The sequence below is a fragment of the Colias eurytheme genome, chromosome 3, assembly GCF_061535395.1.
Source record: "Colias eurytheme isolate Ceu_HAF_F1 chromosome 3, ilColEury1 Martin Lab GWU primary, whole genome shotgun sequence".
Lineage (NCBI taxonomy): Eukaryota > Metazoa > Arthropoda > Insecta > Lepidoptera > Pieridae > Colias > Colias eurytheme.
The window spans coordinates 8752473-8776525 of NC_142982.1; the positions used below are offsets into that span (position 1 = coordinate 8752473).

General features: G+C 34.7%; 1 protein-coding gene across 2 annotated transcripts in view; it reads right to left on the reverse strand.

Annotated features, from left to right (window-relative positions):
- Hs6st (heparan sulfate 6-O-sulfotransferase) overlaps positions 1-24053 on the reverse strand; it is a 99859-nt gene that overhangs the window by 57677 nt on the left and 18129 nt on the right. For both annotated transcript variants that reach the window (XM_090119930.1, XM_090119931.1), the window contains exon 3: positions 21257-21354. In XM_090119930.1, the coding sequence (XP_089976056.1) occupies positions 21257-21354 (98 nt within the window). The remainder of the gene's footprint in view (positions 1-21256; positions 21355-24053) is intronic.

Here is a 24053-nt window from a genome sequence, read left to right on the forward strand (position 1 = left end):
AGTAGATGATGAGTGGCTCGGCACCATGCTGCTTTCCGGTCTACCTGAAACTTATAAACCAATGATTATAGCTATAGAAAGTTCAGGCATGAAAATTTCATCAGACTCCGTCAAATCAAAATTATTACAGGATGTCAAACAATCAAATAGTGATAGAGCTTTTGCTTCAAGTCAGAGATTTAATAATAAATGTAAAAGAAATTCTAAAGGCCCCCGCTGCTATACATGCAACAAATATGGTCATAAAAGTCCTGAGTGTAAATCAAATACAGTAAATAATGATCGGAAGATTTCTTATAAACCGACTAGCAGGTCATCATATGCTGCTGTATTTATAGCATCTTCTGAGTGCTCTGATTACTGGTATATTGATTCTGGCGCTTCTGCACATATGACAAAACATAAAAACTTATTCATAGAGGAATATACTTCAAATATTTAATCAATTAAAGTTGCAAACAACAAAACACTACCTGTTCAAAGCTCAGGAAAAATTAGCTTGAGTGTTTTTAACGATAGAGGCCATGAAAATGAAATAATATTTACAAATGTTTTATATGTACCTGAACTCACTACAAACCTGCTTTCTGTCAGTCAAATTGTTAACAATGGTGGCCAAGTAAGATTTAATAAGAATGGTTGTGCTATACTGAACAATAAAAATGTTATCATAGCTACAGCAAATTTGATTAATAATATGTATCGCCTAAATATGCCTGGTGGCTATGCATGCATATCTGATGTAATCAAGCAAGATACTTACCTGTGGCACCAGAGAATGGGTCAGTTGAACTTTCAGACGATGAAAAATATATGTGTTGCACTGAGTAATGTCCGCAGACCAACATCTGTCCGAAGACCAACAGATGTCCGTAGATCAACAGCTGTCCGCAGACCAACAGCTGTCCGAAGATCAACAGCTGTCCGTAGACCAACAGCTGTCCGCAGACAAACATCTGTCCGAAGACCAACAGATGTCCGTAGATCAACAGCTGTCCGCAGACCAACATCTGTCCGAAGACCAACAGATGTCCGTAGATCAACAGCTGTCCGCAGACCAACAGCTGTCCGAAGATCAACAGCTGTCCGTAGACCAACAGCTGTCCGCAGACAAACATCTGTCCGAAGACCAACAGATGTCCGTAGATCAACAGCTGTCCGCAAATCAACAGCTGTCCGTAGACCAACAGCTGTCCGCAGATCAACAGCTGTCCGTAGACCAACAGCTGTCCGAAGACCAACAGCTGTCCGCAGATCAACAGCTGTCCGTAGACCAACAGCTGTCCGTAGACCAACAGCTGTCCGTAGACCAACAGCTGTCCGTAGACCAATTACAGCTGTCCGCAGACCAACAGTTGTCCAAACGTACACAGCTGAGTACCTGGTTAATCGCTCTCCGACAAGATCGCTATCTTATAAAACACCAGAAGAGATGTGTACTGGATACAGATTTATAGCGTCTAATACAAGAAAATCAATTAAAAGCAGAGACGCTATATTCTTAGAATCAACAGTGAAAAGAGATTATGTGCCTATTGAATCAGCCACAAATAAAAGTTTAAATAAAACTCAGAATGTAGAAGAAATTGAATATGACTCGTCGGATGATAATATATCTGTTTAAATATTAAAAATAAAAGTGAAAGCTCTTACCTGTGCTATGGAGATCAACCAGATTATGAAGTTCTTATAATTATGAAAAAGCAATTAATTCTGTTGATGCTGCTAAATGGATAAAGTCAATTAACGAAGAACTTTATTCTCATCAACAAAATAACACATGGACTTTAGTGGATAAAACCCCTGATATGAAAATAATTGGTTGTAAATGGGTATTTCGCATTAAAGAGGAAACTACAGGTCCACGATTTAAGTCAAGGCTTTGTGCCAAAGGATATTCACAGACAAAAGGTATCGATTACCAGGAAACATTCTCTCCGACAGTCAGGTATGATTCCATACGTATTTTACTTTCAGAATCTGTCCAACAGAATCTTCAGATAATACAGCTAGATGTTAAAACAGCATTCCTGTATGGTGAGCTTGAAGAAGACATATACATGACCATACCAGAGGGCTTAACCTATGATGCAAACAAGGTATGTAAGCTTAATAAATCTTTATATGGCTTAAAGCAGGCTTCCAGATGCTGGAACTCTAAATTTGATACTGTTTTAAAGAAATTTGGACTAGTTAATAGTAAAGCTGATCAATGTGTGTATATTGGCACTATCAATGGAGAAAAATGTTACCTATGTCTGTATGTTGATGATGGATTATTATTTTCAAAAGATGAATCAACATTAAAGGAGTTGATTAATGATTTACAATCAATATTTGAAATTAAAACTTGCTCACTCAGAAACTTTGTGGGTATGGAAATAGAGAAAAGTGACAAGTATATTTTCATACATCAGTCAAGTTATATTGAAAAGTTATTAAACAAATTTAATTTATATAATTGTAATCCCAACAGCATTCCAGTTGATCCACATTTAAAACTAGAAAAAGGAGAAGGGGAAAATGAAAAGAACATTCCATATCGAGAGGCGGTTGGTTCATTGATGCATCTAGCTACAGTAAGCCGACCTGACATTTCATATGCTGTGAGTTTGGTAAGCCGTTTTTTAAATTCTTATGACAAAGACCATTGGAGCGCTGTTAAGAAAATCTTTAAATATTTAAAAGAGACTAAAGATTATGGTCTATGTTACACTCCAATGTCTGAACCTAACACAATCGTTGGCTATAGTGATGCCGATTATGCAAACGACCCCAGCACTAGACGTTCAGTCACGGGATATGTCTTTATGAGGAATGGAGGAGCAGTCACATGGGCTTCTCAAAGGCAGCAGACAGTTGCCCTCTCCACTACCGAGGCTGAATTCATGGCAGCCTGCGCTGCGACCAAAGAGGCTATGTGGGTTAAGCAATTGTTATGTGATATAGGTGAATTTAATCAAAAATCAGTATGTTTGAACTTAGACAACCAAAGTGCCATAAGTGTAATAAAAAAAATTAACTTTCATAAAAGATGTAAGCATATAGATATTAAATTTCATTTTATTAAAGAGAAATATTATAGTAAAGTTATAGATTTAAACTATGTATGTAGCGATGAGCAACTTGCTGATATCTTTACCAAACCACTGTCTAAAGTAAAATTTAGTTATCTGAGAGACAAAATTGGAATTCAATATTGTAACCAGTAACACTTGATTATTTATATTGTATAAGCCAATGTAAACTTTGTTTATAAATTATTTTAATTATTTTAATTTCATGTATTTCTGTGTATAAAAGGTAAAACTGTTTCTGTAAACTGTCTGTTAGAATTCTAACAAATATCAAGTGTTAAGTTATTAGTTTTCTTTTTGAAAATGTTAAGTTGTTTCTTTTATTTGTTTTGTATGAAGTTAAGATTGTTGAGTATTGTAGCAAACGTTAAATGAGAGCTATGCAGTAAATGTAAACTTTTGTGTACCGTGTAATAATTATAATGTGTTTGTTTTTAACAGTAAAAGTTAAATTTCTGTAAAATTGTAAAATTGTTGCATTCTGAAGGCATTAATTTAGGAGGAGTGTTGTAATAAATTTGCGCCTTCAATAATCTGTGGTCACTTTTCATGTAATGGCAACATTTTGTTTTGTACTTCCTCTTCTCTGCGGACATTGCTCGTGTAACACGTATATTTTTCATCTTAATAAAGTTTTTCTTGTAAAACGTGCACCTGGTTTTTTATTGACTATACCAACAAGATAACAACAGTGATCATAAATTTTAAAAGGTTAAAACTTAAAACATTTAATCAAAACTTCTAAACAGTAGTACCTACTGAGCGTTTACGTTCACCGGGAGATTTGATAGAAGCTAAAAGAAACTAATCCGAAACGGTCTCGGATTACGGCTGTTGATTCTCGGTGGAGATTTTATCTTGAACCTCATTACGTTCGCAGCTGACGAGACATTTCGGAGCCGATGCGATAATGGATTAACGCGGGGTCAAGACGTTTTTACGTCGATGATATGTGCTAAAGGAGATAAGTATTCGTCGAGTGGGCGAAGTGGAAACGCGACACCATTAAATCGTCCCCCGAGCCCTCATTTCACCCCATTTGTTTGTTAGAGCCATTTTGAATTTCTAATTCTTTGTAAAGCTTTGAAAGTTAAAAGTGTATGCACGTTCCGAATGATTACTTTGAGTCGGAATAAACCCGAGGGAAACAGGCTGTGTTCACTGCGCGTGCACTCAACTCAAACAGATTCATACTAACTGTTGCCCTAGAAAAGCAAACATTTAACATTTTCAGGGTTGTGTTTTGACGATTCATAGATTTTCTCACGTTTGCGAAATGAAAAGCACTTGGAGCGCATTCGTTTGCCGTGGGTGGTTCAATCAGAAAAGTCATTAGTATTTCTATTTACATTTTGGCGTTTTGGAACATATTTCTTTCTATAGAAGTATGACGTAATCCTATAGTGTGGTGACTTTAAAATTACGATTTACAATAAACAAAAATAGGTTATATAATAAATAAGCAAATAGAGAAAAGAAAATTAATTTAATAAGGGATTGCCTGTTCCAACCCTAACGGGCGGTCGTCCGCGCCATATGCGTCCGAAGCTCGTATCAAAACAATTAGATCACTCCCACCCGTGCCTTTTGGTATGCGTCCTACAAAGAGGCAACTTTTTTTAAACATTCTCCAATCAAGTCAAAAAGCATTTGGCTCGAGCACACATGCAGCTGTGAAAGGTTTTCAACCCATTCAATACTAGGGTTGAAAAGAATCGCGCATCGTTATAAGCAGGCAATAAAATAATAATGCATATGGAAATCATACATCCGCCTAATGTGAACGGAAAATAAACAGGGCAAACACGAAATTCGTGTAAAATTCAATGGAAAATCCAACGGCGCGTTACGAATAAGTATCGAAAAGCGGCGTCGGCTCATACGTTTTTCCTTATTTACATCGATATTCAAAAGCGTTGAATGGATTCCGATTGTAGTTAAATCACGGGAAGAGCAATCCATTGTGGAAATCAACAGCGTAACCAATTCATTTAGCCTCGCCTCGGCTGTTGTATTGAGCCAGACAGATGGCGTGGTGCGGAGACGTCCGTGCCCGGGACTGGAGAATTAATTAACCACTTATATCCTGAACGTAATAAATGCTTTTCTACTAGATTGGGGCTTTCCGTAAACTTCGCTCGCCAACTTCGGATAGAGATAGCGATTGTCAGTTTCTTGCGAATTGCACTTAGCGTTTCTTTGATCGAGACCAATAACTTTAAATTAGTGCGGAATAAGGGTCACGCAAAGTTTACTATAAAAGATTTAAACTTTTAAGACAATCCCACTGGGCGACGACAAATTAAAGTTACTTGTAACAGTTTTATAGATATTCCATCAAATATTTTCTTCGCGAGATTAACGTTTTTACGTCGGTTAATTCCGATTTATATTTAACGAGTTTGAAAGCAAATGTTTCTATACAGCATAATTGATTCACGATTATCATACAGTTTGTAAATCAATGTGACTTCACTTATAAATCAAGGTTAAAAGATGCAGACAAGTTCACGACCAGCGCCATTCATTGAATCTGATTCATGACATATTAGCTTGCATTCAGATAATCTATGATTCTAGCTGAATGGATGCATTCGCTAAAAGGAAAACAACGTGAGCACGACGATAAAAATAAAAGCTTATTGTATTACTCTTGAAAGCGTTGTTGAAAATGAAAACGTTCCTTAGAAACAGAATGGCAAACCGTGCAATACTACTACTATTATGAATAGGTACGAACGTTTGTGAGCATGAATGTATGTATGCTACTATTTCACTAAAAAACTATTAGACGGATATGAATGAAACTTTACGGTCATAAATCAGACTAATACATGAGCTACAGAAATACTTGATTTCTGACATCCGCGGGCGAAACCACGGGGCCCAGCTAGTGGGTAGATAAATTGAGACGTCGGCTATATGTGATGGTATTTGTTATCGTTCATTCCCCATGGACTAGAAATGATACGTGACTCATACGGGTCATCTTATCTATAGAGAATGTAGTCACGCGTCTCTATGATATATGGATACAGGCTATAACTACTATCACACTAATAATATATATACTAATCCAAGTTACTGAATGTATCGATTTTAACCGAGCTTTCACTTTTGTATAGCGAGTTAATTGGTACAAACACTTTTCAAACAAACTATGCATCTCAAATTTGGTCCCATACAAAAAATTACATCAAAGTTTTATTAGCCAAACATATAAAGCTTAATTTTCAATACCCATTACAAATGCATAACTTCCCATATCAGGAAGTCTCTGAGGACAGGTACTCCACTGAGACCCTGGTCATTGTAGTGTGATAGGAAATTATCATTTCAATGTAATTAACCACGTGAAGCCCATTGAGATTTTAATTTTTAATTAGTGTTGAACAGTGAAAATGTTAATATAATTTCTTACTTATTTAAATATTTCGTTTCAAGTAAACGATTGATTAATTGGATCATACATCAACTGATCCAACATCAGCTGATGACGGTATCGTTATAATCGTATAATTCATCGGTTTTATAAACTAAAAAACTATATTCAAGTCCAGCACTCTAAATAATAACCCAAACGCAATCAAGCATTGCATTAGCGTAGCTATACGTCAACGCGTGTCTCTCCTCGGCCACTGTGGACTGTCGAGCGACAAAAAGGCGCAAAGGGCGCACAAAACCGCACGGCGCGCCGCTAGCGCTTCGTATTGTCACAGAAGAATGCCAAACAAAAACCCTTCAAGCCCGACGTGATAAATAGTTGAAATGTCTCCGCTTGTTAGTCCGGCGCCACCATAGAAATCTAAATAACAAGACACTAGAAGTCGTAAGCGCGCGTGACATTGTCGCCGCTCAGGTGGTTACCATTCCACAAGTCTGTTCGTCGCTTGGTGGTCGCTTGTTCAGTTGTTTCTGACACGTGCGTGAGTAAACATGGTGTGTTGCAGCATTTCCCAGTGCGGAAATTCTTCCATAAATTGTAATTATACTAATAAAGGAATAACATTTCACCGGCAAGTATTTTTGTTTATAAATATTGCCGTTTTTCCTTAAAATTAAACAATATTTACAAACAATACGAATGACACAGTCAACCGTTCCTCTCATCACGTTTAGCTATACATTGCCTTTTACTATTGTCAACATCTGACAGGTCGGTTGTTATAACTGCCAGATGTTATCAAATGACAATTACAAGAAGCAATGTACTGCATTGTTAACGATAAAGAGTAAATAGTCGCAAGCTAGTGATGTGATGTGTTAAAATTTTTCGATATCGTAATACGATGTTTTTTTGCGTAATATGACGACTGATGGAATAATTGGATTATATTTTAATTTGAATTCTATTTTATTTTTATAACTGATATATTATAACTTTTTAAACTAAGTACATCGATACAATCATTTTCGGACAATTTTACTGTCGATACAGAATCACATTAATTAAATATACAATAATGCCATAATGTAAAGGACATTCTTCGCTTAGGTTGACAAAACTATTTTATGTTAAATATATTCTTTGTAGATTTCCACAACGCCGTCCTGACATTAAGGACGAATGGATATCCGCGACTGGGAAAAGAAATTGGTTCCCTACAGGCTATAGTAGGATATGTTCAAAACATTTCAAAGAAGATAATTTCAATGTCACAACAAAAAGACGTACATTAAGTAATTGTTATAACTCTTATAATTTTTGGTGGTCTGGCGCGGTTCTGCATCAGGTGTTCGAGATTTTCAAATTTAAACTCTCAGTTTCTAAACCCCCTCCATTTTTTTAAATATATAATGTTTTATTATTTGTATATATAGATAAATAAATATATAAGTACATAACATGTTTTTATTTCTTATACCTATATGTACAGTCTGCCGTGGGCCCACGAGATAAGCCTACCACTGTATTAAAATCAACAACTATATATTTCTTATTTGTTAACTATCACATAACTATCGATAACAAGGCTGATGAAGTCTTACATCACTAAAGCGTTGAATGAACGTTAATGAAATTTCAACCTTATTTCTATGCGTTGAGGTTAAAAGTTATATCTATCAAAAATTAACGCCCTCTGTTGTCGAGTAGCCGAACTTTTTCGTATTTGAAGTTTCTAAGCAAAAGGAAACAAAACATCTTACGTACCTAGGGATGTTATACTAAAATAAACCGTAAAGTCGTGAATTAGGGTACATATTAAAATGCGAAATTTATTATTTATGTTAGTTTTCATTAAAATGAAGCTGTCCAATAAAAGGCATAGTTTACTTGTGTGAACTGTCTAGATATCGTTTTAAATGTGTGGATTTTGGCGACAGTGGTTTTCATACTAATTATGACATTATAGCACTTCTATGTGTCTTGTTATTTAGATTTCTATGGGCGCCACCGTTTACATGTGGGAGGGCGAAATACGTTACTGATTTATTAACAACTGCAAAATAGGAGGTTCGGAGATAGTAAATATCGCAAGAAGTGAAATGTTTCTATTCACAAAATGATTTACAAAATTGTGTAGGTTTAACGTTTTCCTCGCGTTACATTTATATGCCAAAACCATTTACTTCTAAGGGACTCTTTAAGAAATTAGTTCCGACTGGCGCGTAGGAGTAGGAAGGTAATGAATATTCGACATCTGCACTCTTCGAAACAAACCACAGTCTCATTGAATTTTCTAATTCCCCTCCGTGACTCGCAAGCGCCTTAAAGAAAATACTTTTAATTCCGTACAATATTTCTACACTATCCAGTAAACATCGCATAAAAACCTTTCACGTAACACGGCACAAAATTGATTGTATAACGTATACAGCCACTATTTTGCAATTTGTAAAGCCGACTACATTTGTAGATTCATATCGGGGGTAGATTGGTAGCGCACCGCTCACGCGAACCACATACTTATTTCAACAATTTCGAGAACACCCAGTGCTTCTGCCCTTCCTGAATAAATACGTTACTCATTTTCCTCATTTCTCCACCTGGCGAGGGCATTATAGCGAACAATATCATTGATTTGTGTCGTTCGCCAGAGGGTTACATTCACATCACGTATCCAATAAGAAAATAATATCGTAGTTTTAATATTTACGTATTTGCAGCAGCTAGAATGCCATCAGTGCTTTATATCGATATGTTCCGTCGCAAAATAATCCGATGTATTTTTATTATAAATCTTAGTTAAAATCTGACCTTCAAATTGGATCTGCTAATAAATTTTGCCCAATATTTTGAGCGTACGTACCATCTTCATGTATTTCGGCAGTGTCATTTGTAGGGTAACATATCACAAAGGATAACAGAATATTGTACGTACAAGCTTTATTGTGCGTAGGTTCTACACAAAAGGGAAGCTCCGCCCATCCGATACGTACGGAATAGAATTACTATACGAAAACGTCATTTTCACGTTCGGCACAAACAACGCTTGTAATTAATGTTTGTATAGAGCTAGACAATACGTCAGTTAGCTGGACCATTAGCTGCACAATTAGTGCAATTGTCGTTAATTTATTGTTGTGCCGCGTCAACGGCAAGCGAGGAAATGGCCGAACTAAATCATTCATCGCCTTCCCTGCCCGCCGATTCCGATTGTCATGATTCGAATACTAATCGATATTACAGGAAGCGTCCTATTTTCCCAGTGTAAAGAAATTTCCACTTTTTACAAATGAAACTTCGCTGAGCGTGCAAATTTTCACGAATTATATATTTACGTGCCTGTGAACGTTTTTGGCGTAATAAAACTTCGTTACCAATTCAGTAAACTTGTTCAAATATATTGTGTAGATTATAAAGAAAATACAAAAATAACTACATAAATTATATCGTTAGACGCTACAAGATCGTTGTAATAATGAGTCTTTACTTATTACTCTACACACCAAAGACACTCAAAATAACCCAACAGCGTTTTATCTCCAAAGTAAAACATTTATTTTAATTTGTCAAATACGTGACATCTCCACCGAGCCAATTAATGGAGGAATCCGAGTAATTTCACCCAAACAACGCTTGCGTGCGCCATCCGTGGACCGTGACGATCCGTCAAGGGTTGAACATTACCCGTCAAGCTCTAAATCTTCACTAAACACTCGCCCACGACGATATTTCAATCAATTACTCTAATGTTTTGAAATATCTGCCCCTTTAAAATGTTCAATGATTATAAATAAATTTTATAGCTCTCGCGATACGGCGTAACACTTTGAGCGTAAGTATCGTTGCAATTAATTTGGAACGATCCGGTGCGATCGGTATAAATTCTGCTTTTGTAGAAAATTAATTGCGACCGACGTCTCCAGCTGCCGCTACAAAAACTAAACCGAGATATAAACAAAAAAGTCTAGAAAGGCTTAATTACATTTGAATAACGAAAATAAATGCAAAGAAAAGGCTATAGTCTCGCTGCTTTTTCGTTCAGAGTTCATTACCCTTCCATTTAATATAATTTCGTTGTTTATTTAAAGTAATATTGAGTAAAATTTTATTATTATAAAATATTTTCGGATGTTTATAACTCAGATCACATATTTTACCTTCACAATCAATGTCTTTGTAACATGATCAAAAGAAAATCAAACTATACCTCGTAAAGGACAAACCACGTAAAATATATGAAGTTTAAAAAAGAATGAGATCATAAAATTGTTTGAAAAACAGCAAATAAATGTATCCAGGAAGAAAATAATAGATACATTTACAACAATCTATACTCGACCGCGCCCACAGCCAACAGGCCACGACTGATAAATAATATCCTAAGCTACAAGCTACGTGCAGTATAAATATAATATCGCCACTCAATCATCACCTGTCTTCATAATGAATAAAAAAGTTAATTAAACGAGTGCTGTTACCACGCGAAGGTCCGTGCCTTGCTTAATGAAAAAACGTTTTCTTTTATTTCTATCACGACTTGCGATAACGTTCATTTTAGTCCTAGACTCATTAATGAGTTTAAAATCACAAAACGTTCAAATCACAAATGAAGTTTCTTAATTTCAGCACACGGCGGAGTCTTCACGATTAACTCATGTTCATAATTAAGTGGTAACAATAACGAGTGCTCATTTATTTTACAACTTTTTTTACGACCGCCCGTTTAAATACATTCCCGAATATCTTGTATCTGGATTTTTCTGGATAATAACGAGGCATAGCAAATAATTGGGATAGCTTTTAAAATGTATTGAATTCGAACTCGAAATAATGATTTACATTTTATCACTTTATATTGTAATCGTTTTTGCTTTTCAGTTCTTTTTATATAAGAAGACTGAAGAACAATCGAACATATATTTTTTATTTATACGGCGGAATGACTATCTTATTAACGCCACTTCTGATTGTACGAGCATATTATTTGCGCATATTGAGTTAAATCAAGGAAAGTAATCATTTGTTTGGGCACAAACTTTTTATGCACAATACTGTATCTAACAATGGACATCAGAAAAAAAGGACATTGTGACTATACAGATCAAAGCCGATATTTAGTTCTTGTTAGTGCTCTGGTAATGATCTAGGTGTGTCATTGAATGACGCTAACTATAACTAATGACGAGCCATTTATCATCGTTGCACATAATCATTTATAACACCGTCCATATTCCTAACTTAGTACATGGAACACACACGAAATTCATCTTTAAATAATCGCATATTAAAGTCAAATTCCGGTGCACTATTTTGTACACATTGTTGAATTATTACTACTAGGTGTTCTCAGTGATTAAATTTAAAATCGTACTGCCATTTACTCAAAGGTTAAATATGTAAAAGTCTACATCAAAATCAATCTAGCGCCGTTCATTATAATTTAACTTCCAATGTTTTCATAAAATCGTTTTGCACGCCTCATAAGCGAAGCGTTGAGGTGGGTACTACTGTCACTTCGCGCAAAACATCTGATTTTTCAAACTTAAAATGTCTTTATGTATCATACATTGCACTTGTAGTCCATTGAATGAGTCCCTCCAAGGGGGGTCTAGAGTGCGTGAGTTAGTAACGTAAGATGTTTCTTCGGAAACATGTCAAGAGTCCCTAGGTAATAAACATACTAAAACCCCGGGCCACTAGGAGGAGCCCCGGAGTGGGGGGAGGGGGGAAATGGGTCCATTTTTTCATTTTTCGCTTAAATCTCAAAAACGGTACATGTTAGAGAAAAACTTTCAAGGCAAAGTTGAAAGGCCATAAAATTATCTACAAGTTGTACCCAAATAATTTTTTCCTATATCCTACCGTTTCTGAGTTATACGCAGTAAAACATGATTTTGTCTCAAACAATTTCCACATCAATCGATCAAAAAATATTTCTTTCTTCCAAAAAACTCAAATGTGCAACTTGTGACCAGTACTGATAGATTGCTCTTAATTAGTTCTATAATTGGTAAAATAAACACATTCCTCCATGGAAGCCTTTAGGAGGAATCGATTGTCAAAATATTATATTAGGGCAGTTTGAGTTACTGAACTTGATCTTTTTATTTTTTTCTTCCAAAAAACTCAAAAGTGCAATTTGTGACCGGTACAGATAGATTGCTCATAATTAGGTCTATCATTGCTAAAAATACCAGATTCCACCACGGAGGCGTTTACGGGAAATCGAATTTTATCAGGGTAGTTACGATACTTGAACTTTTTATTTTTTTTCTTCCATAAGCTCAAAAGTGCAACTTGTGACCGGTACAAATAGATTGCTCATAATTAGGTCTATCATTGATAAAAATACCAGATTCCACCATGGAGGCGTTTACGGGGAATCTAATTTTATTAGGGTAGTTAGTTAAAAAGTTCATGTATCGTAACTACCATAATAAAATTCAATACCTCCTAAACGCCTCCATGGTGGAATCTGGTTTTTTTATCAATGATAGACCTAATTATGAGCAATCTATCGGTACCGGTCACAAGTTGCACTTTTGAGTTTTTTTGGAGAAAAAAAAATAAAAAGTTCAAGTATCGTAACTACCCTAATAAAATTCAATTCCCCGTAAACGCCTCCGTGGTGGAATCTGGTATTTTTATCAATGATAAACCCAATTATGAGCAATCTATCTGTACCAGTCACAAGTTGCACTTTTGAGTTTTTTGGAAGAAAAAAATAAAAAGATCAAGTTCAGTAACTCAAACTACCCTAATATAATATTTTGACAATCGATTCCTCCTAAAGGCTTCCATGGAGGAATGTGTTTATTTTACCAATTATAGACCTAATTAAGAGCAATCTATCAGTAGCGGTCACAAGTTGCACTTTTGAGTTTTTTGGAAGAAAAAAATAAAAAGATAAAGTTCAGTAACTCAAACTACCCTAATATAGTATTTTGACAATCGATTCCTCCTAAAGGCTTCCATAGAGGAATGTGTTTATTTTACCAATTATAGACCTAATTAAGAGCAATCTATCAGTATCGGTCACAAGTTGCACTTTTGAGTTTTTTTGGAGAAAAAAAATAAAAAGTTCAAGTATCGTAACTACCCTAATAAAATTCAATTCCCCGTAAACGCCTCCGTGGTGGAATTTGGTATTTTTATCAATGATAAACCCAATTATGAGCAATCTATCTGTACCGGTCACAAGTTGCACTTTTGAGTTTTTTGGAAGAAAAAAATAAAAAGATCAAGTTCAGTAACTCAAACTACCATAATATAATATTTTGACAATCGATTCCTCTTAAAGGCTTCCACGGAGGAATGTGTTTATTTTACCAATTATAGACCTAATTAAGAGCAATCTATTAGAACTGGTCACAAGTTGCACATTTTAATTTTTTGGAAGAAAGAAATATTTTTTGATCGATTGATGTGGAAATTGTTTGAGCCAAAATCATGTTTTACTGCGTATAACTCAGAAACGGTAGGATATAGGAAAAAATGATTTGGGGTACAACTTGTAGATAATTTTATGGCCTTTCAACTTTTCCTTGAAAGTTTTTCTCTAACATGTACCGTTTTTGAGATTTAAGCGAAAAATGAAAAAATGGACCCATTTCCCCCCTCCCCCCACTCCGGGGCTCCTCCTAGTGGCCCGGGGTTTTAGTATGTTTATTACCTAGGGACTCTTGACATGTTTCCGAAGAAACATCTTACGTTACTAACTCACGCACTCTAGAACTTTTTATTCAATGGAAAAAACACTATTTTTAACGTTCATGATATTTTTGATGTCATTTTTGTTATTTAAACTAGTTAAAAAACAGTTTAAAAAAGTTCTGTCTTGGACGTCCGTGTGTCTGTATGTGCGGATCCTTTTTCTTGTTAACACGATAGCGACCGAAATACTTTACTAATCGAGTCTTTTTTTTTCTCTTACGCTTGAGTATGCTCAGGAATAGAACCCTTTCATTTTTCAGGGTCTGATTCGATGTGGTTTAATTGTTATTAAATAAACAAAAATAATAATTAATAAATACTTATTAAATAAAAATTATGAGGCGTGCACTTTTGGATTTTCCAAATTATTTATCTTTCCCAAAGAATGAAAATTAAAATATGAATCTGTGTAATAGACGTAAGCTGGAAGAGACTATTCTCCACAACACAGGGAATCCTAGTGTGGAGATTAGTGCATTGTATTATCTACAAAATGTTTATGCAACAATAAAGATTTTTGTATTTTTTGTATTTGTATTTTTTAATCGTTCTCAATAATATCACCAATGTTGTCTAAAAGGATTTAAGCTGAATGAAGACAAAATGAGCTCGCTTTCGGCTTTAAAAAGTTCATCTAACTTTGCATACAATTTTCACGGTGTTAAATATATTCGCACACAGCTCTATGCGATATAAATTCCAAAGAAGATCAAGCTAGAGCCTGTTACCCATGCGCGAATATAAAAACAAAAAGTAAGGTTTTAATCCGTGCTCCATTTTAATAGGATTTTCCCTATGTCAAAGTTAATGTCGGGAAGCCTGGATTATAGCGTATAAATCATTCAATTTCATCTCACATACTGGTTTTAATATAATTATTTTAAGCGTATTATTACTCTTTGATAGACAAAGCCTTGTATTTGATTTGTTGAATTACACGTTTATACTAGACTAGTGTAAACAAGTTCTACTATTGTCAACAGAATTAAATGTAGTTAGAACTTGACCTAAAAGGTCGGATTACCTTATAAATGGTTTATACATTTGTAAATCCTATTATTCTTGTTATTTTGTTATCTTGGATATTGAAGAAAATGATTAGGTAGGTAATTATATAAATAGGTCTTCAATTATAATGTATTGTCGTGTATTTCAAATTACAAAAAGCTTTTAATATACCTATACGCCTTGTATTTCATGTTTTAATTTAAACATTGGAAATATTTATTCTATGGCTTTACTATTTGAGTAAAAAAGCTTACCTCTATGATATCTCTGTACCAATTGAACGTCACGTCAAAATTAATTCATAGGGATCTATGCAGTCAATGGCGTTATTGAGTAACAACCATTCTTCCATCCAAACATTCACAGAATAATTTCAAACCTAATCAAACCAAACAAAATTCCCTGCAATAAACGTCTCACTATATTTACTAGGGCACAGGAAGTTTTAGCAGCGTCAAATGCGTCGCAATGAGCCCTTCCAATAAACGTGATCGCTGGCCGCTTCCGCCTCTAAACAATCTCAAGTTATTGTACAATATATCGGCTATCGATTGTACTCAAGTCATGTGTACTTCGGCAACGTGAGTCTGGCAAATATACTAATATTATAAAGCTGAAGTTGGTTGGTTGAACGCGCTAATTTCAGGGAGTTTGATTAGGAAAATTACCATCGGTGTTTGATAGCCCATTTATCGTGGAAGGTGGACCAAAAGGAGTGAAACAATGGGGGCAATACCGCGGCGCTTATCTGGTATTACATATGGCAACTACAAATTTAATAGACTTACGCTTATGCTACTAGGGAATTAGGAACAATTAGACTGTTCCTATGTCTTGTAATTGTACCTACAATAAGGAAAATATCGTAAAATATTTAAAACATTCCTTCCTCTAATTTCATCTTTATTTCCCTAATAGTTGTAGGTAATTGACATTATTTTAGAGACATTTGAGCTGAACAACCTTGGCCCTTGACATCGTTTTTTCAGACGCGAAATAATTACCCGAGTTTGTAATTTTGTGTCAAAAGAGACTTTTTTGTTTTATTCTCGTTTCCTGGAATGTCAGTAAATAGAAAAGAAGCTTTCAGTACTAAATTTTATTGAATGCTGCACTAAATAAAATGGTTCACTTGTCTGATGCAATAAAAAGTCAGTCAATCTCAATGAAAGTCGTCTTGTCTATACAGAACCTAACAACCTTACTATATTTAATTATTCAAAAGATTTATTACTTAAATTTAATTAATTATTTTCAATCTTATTTCCCAACCATTACTTGCATAATGCATTTAAAGTGTTTTAAAATACATCCTAACATTCCTCCTCATCCTATATTCCGAGCTACCGTAACAAACAATTACCCACATCAATTCTAAATTACCACCTTATCAAGTTACGCGTGAAGTAGCGCGTATAAATAACACATATTAATTTCTAATAATACATCATCACAGATAAATGATGCAAATGCACCGCCGCACCAATGTCATAATAATTTCGCTTGGGGTTACATCATCGCGACAGGCGCTCAACACAATATCTTTATTAGTTTGATAAAGGAACTAGAACTGTGTGGCGAATTAATCGGTCGCCGACCCGGCAGTGCAGCGTCGGTCAACCTAATCACTGTATTGGTAATTAATCGAAATAAATGTCGAATCATTCGGTTTTTTTCAATAGCAGTGTGACGTCAAGTATTCTTTAAGGTTATCGAATTGATAGAATTTGTTCAAATGTATGAAATTTTTACTTTACATTAGATAAGTACCATCTATTAAACGTCTGGGCAAAAACCCCGCCGTGATTCTGATTCGTGTAAGTATAAATCTGTAGACCAAATACTTAATTAACTGTTCCATAAAAACAACGATGATACGGTGAAAACCCAACAAAAATAAAACTATATGTAAGCTTTTATTTAATTTATCTATAACCAATAAATCGTGACCATTCATATTTCATATGAATAATTTTTTGTAGCATATTTAGCAGAAACAATGTAAGTTAGCAAGTATGTTACCAATATTTCTGTGATAACATCACATTATATCACTGTAAGTTCTCTAAATATTAATAAAAAAAAGTATTATATGTATAAACAGATAAATCATAAACTAGATAGGAGCACGGTGGTCCCTGATAAGCGGTGCAACAAAATGGGCATAGTTCAACATCAGTTAGTACAAATTTTATAAAGTATGAAAAGCGTTACTTTGTAACTTCCTTATCTGGTTCTTTTTGAGCCAATGATATTATTATTATTTGTATAGTTAAAAATGTAACTTTTAATTTTAATGAGATAGCTGCTCCCGTCATTTCTGAATTCGTTAGTGTACTTACAAACTTTTCCTATTTCTTATATATTTATGTAGATACGCTTAATTTAAAACAAACACTTTTTGCAAACATTTTAAGTACTGATAAAAAGAAGAGAAATTATGTTGCCGTGTTGTGTTGAAATGTTCATTGAATTTACGTATAATAGTTATTTTTTGCAGTTCACAATAGGATAACATGGAAAAAAAATAAAACAAACATTTTTTGCAAACATTTTAAGTACTGATAAAAAAAGAGAAATTATGTTGCCGTGTTGTGTTTAAATTTTCATTGAATTTACGTATAATAGTAAGTTTTTGCAGTTCACAATAGGATCACATGGAAAAATAAACTACGAAAAGCTACTTATATTCTTATAAAGTTTAACAGATGAAGAAGTGCATATGTTTTTAAATAATGCGTCTTATAGTATCAACAACCTTTTAAATTTAAAAATGTGTTCAATTTAAACGCAAGTTTTTGCAATAATTTGATTTTTCAACAAGGTCAATAATTCACTATGATTTATAAACACAAATGTAAATTACCCAAAACAGAAACAAACACATTGTAAAAACGCGTCACCATATTAATACCCTGAGAATCAATGATAAATGATAATCATGTGTTACACATTCACAAAGAAATATAATACGAGAATAAGCTTCTAATCGTTCCTAATCCATCCTCTTAACCGTTGTCATTTCAAGGCCATACAAAAACAGACACTTCGAAAATTAAACGCTAAAACAAAAAGGATACAGGGAGCATTTCGATTTCTGATCATCGTCTAAAAATAGAAACACATAAACACCCCGTCGAAGCAGCAAAATGTGCACCCCTTGTTTAAACTATAAGTAATGGCTTCCAACGGTGGAGTGCGACGGATAATTTCATTTAATTTACGATCTGGAGATAACTGTATGTAGCCCGGACGCTACAGATTACACGCTCGATTAATCAACGGTGGCATTAAAAAAAGTTGCAGTGAGTACTTCTTAACACTAACTACCATGATAAAAGCATTGTCACTGAAATTAATATTTATCACCAAAAATTAAGACGGAACGCTTCAAACATTGTTGTTATTTATAAAATAATAATACGGTTTTGAATAGAGCATGTAATCATTTTATCTTACACTATTTCACAAACCAAATCCGTTCACTTTATACTGGGCAGAGCAAGTGAAATTTATTTCTGGCTTCCAGTTTGACATAAGAACTGCAAACTCGTTAGAACTGCATGATACTGCGGCCAAGTTAGATTAAGTACGGTTTTGGTGGACAGGGCGACTAGATTAATGCTTTTTGATACGTCACGGCACAGCATTTACAGCGAATCGTCCCGGTAATAATGGTCAGACGTAATCTTTTCTTGACTGTAAGGGAATAGTCATTGAAGCTTGTCACGCTTTATAAAACCTAGACGAAAAATACTTGTTCGATTTCCCAATAAAATAAAATTCAATAGGAATAGGGTCTGTGATTTCAATCCGTCCCATAAATAAGTTTCAATACAGTTTAAAAGACTTAAAACTGTACCTAAGCAATCAGTCTAAATTTAAACAATACAACGGATTAGAGCTACGTTAAACCTGAATTTACAAAACATTATGCAACACACTAAGCTAACAAAAAATAACACATAAAAAGCTATAAGCCGATTAATTAAACCCAAGATAAGCAAAACAGTCCACTCAATCATCAATCGAGATTTTGATCTTATTCACTGACATGCGACTTCATAAGTTCCACTTTAAAAGACCATTAACCAGAGCCCAATAAGTCGCACAAACAAATTACAATAGAGCTAATCTTGCCTTAAGTAGGTAATGCTACTCAGTCATGCGTACTATCTATTAACAGGCTATTGTCTAATTTATATCATAAGACATATCTGTGACAATTGCTAGCTCCGTATTTACAAGGAATTGGTTTTGGAGAGTATGAATTGTCAAATAAGGAGTTCTGAGCCCGCCTGTAGGGCGCCAACTTGGGAGGTCCATCAATTATACACCATCCAAATTAATAGCTTACACGACCAATGCTCACGTCGTGAGAGGCTTAACGTGATCAAATAATGATACTCATCATTGGATATTGGTATGTGATGTATCAAACTGTTCACATATCACTTTTTTATTTAACAATTCACATCACGCTATGGTAATCAACGATAGTACCCTTTGGGATTGTAAATTGGCGTCGATACAAAATATTATAATAGGAACATTTATAGGCTCAACGACACTATTGTTCGAGGGATATAAAAATAAATATCTCCATGTAAACAACAGTCTTCTTGTAATTTTCGAATTCTTACAGATTGAGGAACCGAAAATTATAGCTGGCAAAACAATAGAACATTGTCAATACAATAGATATGATGTTCTTTTCAAATTGTATGAGGTATTCATTTAAAACGATGGATGTATGTAAATATTTAAACTCTGAATAAAATCATTGTGACAAGAATGTGAATGGCTCGTTATGTTGACTTTAGCCGCATCCCTTCTGGCGATATAAATGATGACCCTTTGTACACTCTGTCGACAGATATATCGAACAAATAGTGTAACGCTAGGAAAGGATACATTATGAGCCTCGTAGCCGAACAAACGACTCATTGAAATAATCATCTAACACTTAAATGCATCGCATTATTTGAATACTGCTAGCGAGATAACACGGGTACGGTAATAGGAAAACATTTCTCTTTAGGTGAACAATAAAAGCAATGTCGGAATGGGGCCAAACAAACTATTATAACAAACGACATTGTGTTAAACCTTTATCAAATACTTGACATAATCAAGTCCCCTTGTATAAAGAAAATCATTAATCATATTTCGCTTCAACTTCATAATAACACAAAGTTAAGTAAATTGTCACTTTGGTTACCCGTATTTCCTAAATTACATTTTAATGGTCTCAACGGCACTTGGAACAAAGTTCATTTTAGAGTTTATGTTCATGGTACATCCATTTGCAGGAATAACAATAAGGTGTAAACGCCAAACGGCAGATTGAGACTAATCTAATCAACAGCTTACGATTCAACGCCATTGTCTAACAGCGCATTAAAATATCCGGCAGAAATAACATTAAACTTAGCTATACATACAACGTTCCGAGCAACCGGGCCGTTGCCACCGAACTTTATGTCAAATCCTTCGTGCCCGGAAGTGCGATAAATACAAAAAGGTCCGTGATTTGTTGCCTTCCAGACAAACAAATTGAAAATTCTAGTCATCTAACGTAACCGAAAATTGTTTACGATTTAGTATTCACTTCGTGTATAATGGAATGGTCGTTTAATCTCCAAGGGCGCTGAACAATAGTCTGGAGAGGTGATTTGCATGGTTAGTATACTAAGTACTCATATTCGGCACATTTGCATGCCCAAATCGAGCCGATTCGTCGACAGCTTCGAGGGCACAGTCGAGACGCTAGCTGATGTAATCGCCACCGACACTTCTAACAATGATCATTCAAATTAAAATTTCGAACTCCCAAATTACGTCTTGACATGAATTTATTGCCGTTAAACATGGTTACAGTCCTCTGTAACCCCACGTAGGAGATTAATATGAGACACGTGTTGCGGTCGAAGCGTATTGTGCTTCCCGAGGAGTTAACAAAAAAATTTCAAGAAATACTGTGAGAATTGAATCGTATAGTTTTTAGTTGTGTGCCATAATTATGCTTGCATGTGAGAATTCTTGTTATTTTCAGACAAAAGATACTCACTTCCAGCCGGTGGAGTATCTCGAAAACAGCCATATTTCGTTGCTGTGCGGTCGGAAACAATGGCAGCGTTTTCGCGCTCGTTGACAGTTACACGGCCTCTGTAAAAGAAAATGCAATGAAATACTTTGGAAACGCGGTTAAAAATAACCCAGAAAAGCTGCACGTTATTATTTTACGTGCTCACATTTTGACGTCGTAATCTCGATGCCATATATTATTTCGTTGTCGTCATACAATAGCATACAGAACGACAACCGGGGCTGCATGTGTGGTATTAATTAATAAAATCGTGGAGAACATTAAATCACAAAATCCAATCACACACACGCGATTTAAAATTCAAAACAGTTCTATTTCCCCACGGCAGCGGTTCGAGCCGCGTTCGAGGGAGCAAGGAAATTACTAGTGAAATCAGTTACGAAGCGGGGAAAGGATGTCCGCCGCGGACAAAGGGACGAGATGCTGGAAAAATTAAAAAAGGAATCTCTGGAAGGAATTTTACTTAGAAATGTTCATTTAAAGGAGCGAATAAAGCTTTTGCTCGGTGACAGCCGAGACCAACTAAGGCATCAGTGAAGCAGTTTTCAATATCGAATTCTTGAAGCACTTCATTTTTAACGTTGACTGTATCTTAATTTGTGTTAAAGTAAGTCTTTCTAAATTTTTCTGATTTTATACAGAAATTTTAAAAGTTGTGCGACAATTACATAAATATACAGTTAATTAATACGATTACTGAATGTTTGAACTGTTGGATAATTAACGATTGACGATTTTCAATTCGTATTCAAAATATTTAATGAGAATTTATTTGCTCTGGTTTAATTGTTAAGCAAATACAGAAACTAGTTTTTACTTTAATGGTAAATACAATATGTAATTGCTTCCTTGTTTACATGATTCTCGAACCAGTTATACTCTATTATCATTTAATAAAATGCTATTTAAGACTTAATCGAATTAAATAGAGAAGAAAAGAAGTCCTGCAATTTTACAATAAAACCCCATTATTGGTCTTGAGAATCACTTAAGGTCTACATTAATAATCATGGCATTAAGATCTGCACTCAGGCATTATCGTAAGTCCTTATTTCCGCAGCAATTGCCACAAGATAGTCACATAAAGAAAATGTCATATGCTCTATAGCCTATTTAAAGAGCACAATATCTTACAATAATTGTAAGTGACGTTCAGAAGACCTAAGTTCATTCCTTTTATTGTGATTATAAAGCCGAATGTACTCAAATTATTCTAACTAAACTTTAATAACCATATTTTTCATGCAATATAATAATTGTCATCAAAATTAAGACAGATTGAATAACAGATGTTATAACAAAACGTGTTGATATAATAGACGCTGTACCATTTGTTTGCTAACATCTCAAGCATTGTAATAAAACACAATATAAAAAATAAAAACTTAAACCCTCCATAATTAAGTACCCGTAACATATTATTGTACACACAATGCCATTTTCTTTTACGCTTTATAAAATCCGAGTCCCTACACGTAACAACAATAAAAAGCATGAACATACCAAGGGTTCGCATTAAATAGCTTCTAGAGAGCACTCACATTTGAGTATGGAGGCATAATGTCCCATAACGCGAGGAATATTCGAGGTTTCGCGTAAACTGGATGTAACAATAGATATGGGACATTGTTTTGCTAAGAAACAAAACATGACACGGTTAAGTGCGGCTTGTGCGCATGAATGTATACGAAATTAAAGGACCAATGTTCACCCCAAGATATAAAACCGTCATATTACAAGAAGATTACAACGCGTTTCGGCGTTCCGTTAATTAGTATGCTGTGTAGCGTCAGACAAACAACACTGGTCCCTACGTTTTATTCGTCTCAGGTGCAAAATGTTACAGTTGTTTTCTTTTAAACAAGGAGCTAATTTAATTAAACTAGACGGTTACATTTATAAATCGCTTACGCTAACTGTTGGTCGTCGTTTTTGGGTACACGACGTTTAAAAGCAAGAAACCATTAGATACATATATAGCACTTCTTGGTAAATTCGGTTTTTAAAGGAAAAATCATTATTTGAAAGAGGAAATCGGATGTCCTTTTATAGCAACAAGTACAAAGAATATTATTGAACAAAAAAGCGTAGCATCTTCACTGCCATCCGCAGAACGAATAGTGAATACTGCTCTCTTTGCACCCTTTCTTTCTTTGAATTGGCACTTTGAGTTGCAGTAACAAGGAATGTCGATTTAATCGACATGTTCATATCAACGAATTCAAGGACAAGCAGTATCTATATATAATCATAATTAAATATCTATATTTAGCAAAAACTACAAAAGAAACATAAAAATTCAAGGCGAACATTTATCACACGCGGATGCGTTTCCATCACACATCTTATCGGGACAAACATTGCACCTGAGCAGATTGTAAATCAGTAAACAAAAATTTTACCCGTGGGTAAAATAAGATAACAATAGCGATCTTTGTATTTATAACATTACTATGCCCGTGGTATGCTTTATCTTCTACATCTATGCCATTGTTGAGACGACGTTTTATGTTTCTTTAGTTTATCTGCCAACGGAGGAATCGCGTCCTTATGTCAAAAACCTGTATTGAAAGTGGATTGATTAAGAACAATAAAAAATGAAAATAACTAAATTAACTTACTTAAAAATTGTTTTTACATTAGTAAGATAAAGATTTTCGTAAGGAGAGTAAAAAAATATTTAATATTAGTAATCGTTTACATTATATTTAATAGAAGTTTAACCAAAACGAATAATACATTGAAGGTCCACCACAGA